The sequence below is a fragment of the Poecilia latipinna genome, unplaced genomic scaffold, assembly GCF_001443285.1.
Source record: "Poecilia latipinna isolate Pla-1442-1.1 unplaced genomic scaffold, P_latipinna-1.0 Scaffold817, whole genome shotgun sequence".
Lineage (NCBI taxonomy): Eukaryota > Metazoa > Chordata > Actinopteri > Cyprinodontiformes > Poeciliidae > Poecilia > Poecilia latipinna.
In genome coordinates, this window is record NW_015113433.1 from 63,934 (window position 1) to 69,933 (window position 6,000).

The following is a 6,000-nucleotide window of genomic DNA, read 5'->3' on the forward strand; positions in this document are numbered from 1 at the left end:
TTAAGCTCAAAATTATTCATTATTTGGGTTTAGAGGAATCTACGTTTCTTCTGACTGGAAGTAATATTAACATTTTGGAGTGGTACAGCCAGTCTTCAATCTGACAGAGAAACTACGGAGGCAGCTAAACATTAGGGTGATGGCAAGGAGACCTTCCAACACGGAGCTCATTGCCAAAGATAAATAAATGTTAGAGAGTCAAAGTTGTAATTTATCTGTTCTGGCTGTTTATCAAAAAGCAAGAAGAAATGCACATTAAGCTGGAAATATGAAGAGATATTGAGCATCAACTCAGCAGTTAGCCAAACTACTCACCTATCAATCTGCTTCTGTACATTGATCTATTATTAAAGGTCGACTTTAGAGAAAACCAGCATCGCATGCAATGTAACCAGTGGTAATATAGAAACCCATCTCACCACATGGTTTTAAAGAAAATCTCCATGGCTTCCAGAGCAGCAGTTGTAAAAGCACTCCAGCAACCACAGTCATTACATTTAACAGTGTGTGTAGCTAAGGAGAGCCCTAATGAATCGCCTTTTCATTGTTACATGTAATGGGTGTACCCAGGGAGCAATGCTTACACTGAACAGCATAGGATGCCAGCAGCGCAGCTGTGTTGTGAGGACAGGGCAATCTGAAAATAGAAAGAAAAATAAAACACATTAACTCAAACGCACAAAACTTCAAAGGTTTCTGCACTGGATAATATTTAAGATGTGGCTGTTTTCAGAGAACATAATATTAGGATTTGATAACTAGAATTCAAAAATGTTTAAAAAAGGAAAACTAATTAGCACGCTGTGCATGAAGCCAGAGGTTCACTCCCATAAAGCCACAGTTCATGACTCATCCCACTTTTATAATAAAACAACAGATTCCTAAAGTACGACATGCTCACCTTCCAGTTAATATATCCTGCTTGATCTGAAGGAAATATTGGTACCTTATGGGGGAAAAACACAACATAATGACAACAGATGAGCAAACTGTCCAGTTGGTTTTGAAAATTAGACATAATGGGCAGTCAATGCATTCCAGAAAGGCTGCATTTTGATTATTAACCACAATAAACTAAGGAAACATTTTTTTCTTTACCTGAGGAACTGTACGAGAACTACTCTAAAACTGTATGTAAAGCCGACAAGTGGCAAATATTTTACATTTGAACTGTTCTGAGAATTCATATCTTCTCTGGTGTCACAATGAAATGCCTTTATGTGCAATACGGAAGTGTGTGCGCTTTTCCCTCGCTGACAATTTTAGATCACAAAGGATTCAGAATATGCAAAAGCAGAGATTGTGGGATCATCTATTCTTTTATTTATGTGTCACAGTTCTATGCTTCTACTCAAATGCACCAGTTCCATTTTCCCCCTTCAGCTTCATAAAAATGCTAATGTTAGCTATGCATGAGCTGTTACTGATTTTATTGATGAACATAGTAAAAACTTAACAAGCATTACCATTTTCAAGTAAAATCAATACTAAAACTGTCTTTATTTTCCAAATTATTAGAGCACCAAGAGTTAAATGTAACTGTATGCTCAACTTTTTAATCACATTAGGATAGATGCTGAAGTTAACATTTAGCTGTTTTGGGTTTGCCTTCTTGGAAATCCAGTATTGTAACAGAAGATTTTAGGTTTAACATAAAGTATGTGTCTTCTATTTACTGAGCTTTTGCTTCCATTTTAATTTCATAAAAACTCCAGCAAAAGCAACACTAGCAGCAGTTTTACTAAAAAGCAAATGTGGTTCAAGCCATATATTAAACTTGTATCTGTATCACATATTTTTACAAAGTGTGACATATTTGTAGTTCTTGATGGTGTAAATATGCCTTTTTTAAAAGTCCTGTCATATTTTGTATTTGCGTGATTTATAAACATCTTCTCTGCAAAAATCGGGTTATTGCTATGTTGCATAAAAAATGCATGCTTAATTATTTAGCAGATACAAATATAGAATGTACTTTTTGTTGCCTGAGAGAGTTTTCAACTTGATAAGTCTCTTCACGTGGCAAAGAGTGTGGACGCCTCTTTAATGTGGATATATTAGTTTGTATCTTAAAGTGAAGTTGTAAAGATGTGGATCTTTACATATCTAGGTGCTGCTAGAAAGCGTTTAAATCAAATACCTAAAACTCAAACGCCTAAAAGTAGCTTTACTTTGCATCCTGCTAAAATTAAAAAAAGAAATAAGAAAAACATGAACTCTGTCTCAAATTCCAGTTAATAATGTGGATGAAACGATGTAAAACCTGTAACATAATGACGCTGTGGTGATGATGTCCGGACTTACCGTGTGTATTCTTCCTGAAGTTTACTCGGATCAGTCACAAAGAATTTGACTCTGAAGCTCAGGTTATGTGGAGACCCTCCTGAAGGAAGTCAGGAGAAACATCAAGCATTTCAATTATATCAATATCTCATGCATGTATGCCAATTATACAATTGACATTTTCTCCACATCATTTTTCATTCACAAAACTCTGCACAAAGAAAAAGCGGTGAGTCAATCAACCAAAATAAAAACAAAAGCTGAAGTACAGTTCAATCATTGCTGCAGGACGACTGCCGGCTCCACTTGAGCTACTCCTTAATTGTCCTGCATGTTACAAATTCTACTACTCATTATCAAAAAGAAAAGAGCAGAGTTGAAATGGAGTTTAATCATTGCTCCAGGCGTTTTCAGAATGGTAAATGACATCATGGACTTTTGCTGGAGGCAAAGTGTGGATTGTTAAATGTTACTGAGACTAAACTGCAGATAGGAACACGCTGAAAAGTGATCAAGTTGGAGTAGGGTGAACTTTTCTGATGGTTTGGTTAAGAGTTCAGGTGGTGTGTGGTGGATTTCACCTACTTTTTAACTGTTTCCTGATGGGCTTATTGGGATCCAGCCAGCGCTGTAAAATATTGATAAGAACAGATTTAGAGTCACTCTGCACAAAGCTGGACCACATCATTTCAATTATTCACCGGTGGCCGTCAACACAAACACAGAAACCTGCCAAAGGCTCACACAGATAAAAACAAAACAATCAAACAATCAAGGTAGTAAAACAGGGGGAAAAAAGCAGGCTAGAGCTGAAACAATTAGTCACATTAATCATGTTGACTCATTTATTTAAATAATCTGCAACTAATTTAGTAAACAATAAATCAGTAATTGGAGTACATATATTCAAAAAAGGCCATTTGCTGAAAAACAACACAGAGCGCTAATTAAGGCAAAACTGCACAAAAATATATACATTTTGCAAATTATAGACAGGTTTTATGTGATAAACATAACAGGTGTTATGTTTATCACATAAACATAACACCTGTTACGCTCTTTCATGAAAATGAAGGAGCATTTATGAATGTTTGACAGTTGTCATAAAGTGTCATTTGATAAATAATAACACTTTTAATGCAAAGTTGCTCTAAAAGTTGCATTGAAAGTCCATTAAAAGTGCCAACTTTGCATCATTAACAAAATAATAACACTTTAATGCGAAGTTGGGACTTTTAATGGACTTTCAATGCAACTTTTAGAGCAACTTTGCATTAAAAGTGTCATTATTTACCGAATGAGATTCATAAATGCTCCTTCATGCTCATGACTAATGTCATATTTAAATAAATTAAGTGTAACCAAATAAATCAACAAATTGTTGAACAGTATCTTTTTATTTAGCTTTAGATGCATCCTGTTAGAATGTAAAACGCTTGAAATAATTGCCTTTTTACACTCAAGTATGGTAGACATTAAGTTAAGTCCGTTTTATAGAAGAATTAAAATCCCACAGATCTTTACTACATTAATTCACAATTGATGGCACTACAAAAACACACAAACACAATGTAGACTGAGAGCAGGATACTAACTGGTGTATCTGAGCCATCATCAGCCAGGTGCAGGCCAAAGTAGTCTCTCTCGGTCAGCTCCAGGTGCTTAAACACGGCGTCCAGCAGCATCTGGCCGTGATCCGACTTCTGCGGAGAAGAAAAGAAAAACAACGAATAAGCGCACTGCTCGCTGTGCTGCTTGGCAAACTGGTCTGCGAATCCCATCTTGCAGCTCCCCCCTGAAAGGTCAGGGAAGGAACAGCGAGCGAGCCGAATCCCCTTTTCCCACCACAGACATCTAAATTATTTAAAAACACCCTCGCTGCTGCAGAAACATCCCATCCATTTAAAATTTATCTGCAACTAGTCCGTGTTGAGCCTCATTTAATATGGTTCCAACCGCATTGGGGAGTTACATGTTTAAGGAATTAAGCTGATGAACTCCTGTGGGCTGTTGTTTCTTTAAATTTGTCTCCATTTTGAGCAGAAATATATTATCACAACCACTTAATGACGGTATTTTCACATTAATGAACAGAATCGATCTGTTAAAACAACTTAATTCACATCCAGCTGACTTCAAAATCATCCAAACAGAAGCTGGGCCTGACCATGGATTCGAAAGAGAGAAAATAATTTGACTTTTGGACAGACTGTGGTGAACTGGATGCGAGCCAAACAGCGAAATGTCACACTAATGGAAGCGGGAAAAACGTAAACCAGGGGAAGCAAATCAAAGCGTGAACAGAGTGCCACTTAGAAAAGAAAGAACGGCTGGAAAAAGCGGGGAATAATTGATCGAATCCATCATTAAAACCTCATCGTTCTGAGAGAGCGTAGGACGGGCGAGAGGATAAACTGTGGGAACACAAGTGGAGCAGAAATTCACACCTGATCCTGTAACTTTGAGAGCAAGAGGGAGAAGCCGAGTGTGGAACGCCATCAGCGCTCCCACGGGAGAAAAGTCACACACACACAGAGACACAGTTTGTGCTTTCGTCCACTTCTCCTGTTTGCCCTGGTGACACAGTTTTACAGCGCAGGGTGTGTGAGCGAACGATAGCTGACAGTTGACATGTTGACATGCAGCCCTCTAGGAGAGCTGGCAGTGAGCGTGTTTGTGTGTGTGCGTGTGTAGTCGACGGCTGTCAAAGCTCCATTAAATGTTAGTGAAGCCTGTGTGCCCCTCTGTTCTTTTTCAGCATTTCAACTTGTGAAGTGGTGTAAAACAACTGCTGGGAATAATTAACATAAGAGCAATCAGTTTACAATGAGGCCGTTAGGGCAGCAGCAGTGGTTTTGCTTGTCTTTTTGGCAAAACAACAGTCATATTAGATGGAGAACATCTGCGAAGATCAATATTTTAGTGTTGCCAAAGATTCTCACTTAGATCTAGGTCTGGACTTTGACTAGGCCATTGTAACGTGTTTACACACCTGTCTTGGTTGTGAAAAGGTCATTTTCACACCTTGTTCACAGACTGATGTAACTCTGATTACATCTGATTGGCCAAACTCTACTGATATTTAGAAAGAGAATGTGTGGCCTACACACAAAGCGATAATACATTCTTATGATCTACTTGCATCCCACATATAGAGACAGGCAGGTACTTTACAGACACATAGGGCCATTATTTATAACAATCAAATAACTATGTTACCTTCAGTTGCTATAAAAATGCCATGTATGACTTAAAAGAAATTTGACTTTGTAATTTAACACCTTGAAATGGGCCTCTGTCTCTTTAAGAAATTCCTGCACTTTCTAAAACATTGCCTTCAGAAAGCCATCACAACGTTTTTACCAGCGTTGCACTGAGAAGTAGTTGGTATAATGAGCTCAGCAGATGTTTCACCAGGTGTTTACTAATTGCTGCTGGCTAGTCTTAAGAAGTGAAAAACATTTCGGTTTGTATCCCCCTGCTATGAAGACACATTTATCCTCTCTACATGAGAACTCTAGAACTTTTCCACTGCTTCTCCTTCGTATGATGCAGCTTTTCAGTTGGATGTGGGAGCCCTCTGTGAGTCTCGCACTGCGCTCGCACACCGAATGTGAGCCAGCGCAACGGCAAACAGCCGTATGCTGTTGAAATAAAAACTGAATCACACAGGCAAACATGTCCGCATGCGGTCCTTTTCAGTCGTCTTACCGAACA

At 38.2% G+C, this 6,000-nt stretch overlaps 1 protein-coding gene across 1 annotated transcript in view; it reads right to left on the bottom strand.

Moving 5' to 3' along the window:
• The window catches only part of ptpn4a (protein tyrosine phosphatase non-receptor type 4a), an 85,573-nt gene that overhangs the window by 32,072 nt on the left and 47,501 nt on the right, over positions 1-6,000 (bottom strand). The window contains exons 3-7 of the mRNA XM_015047265.1: positions 3,879-3,986; positions 2,869-2,911; positions 2,305-2,383; positions 902-946; positions 585-637 (exon numbers count right to left, since the gene is read on the bottom strand). Of these exons, the coding sequence (XP_014902751.1) occupies positions 585-637; positions 902-946; positions 2,305-2,383; positions 2,869-2,911; positions 3,879-3,986 (328 nt within the window). The remainder of the gene's footprint in view (positions 1-584; positions 638-901; positions 947-2,304; positions 2,384-2,868; positions 2,912-3,878; positions 3,987-6,000) is intronic.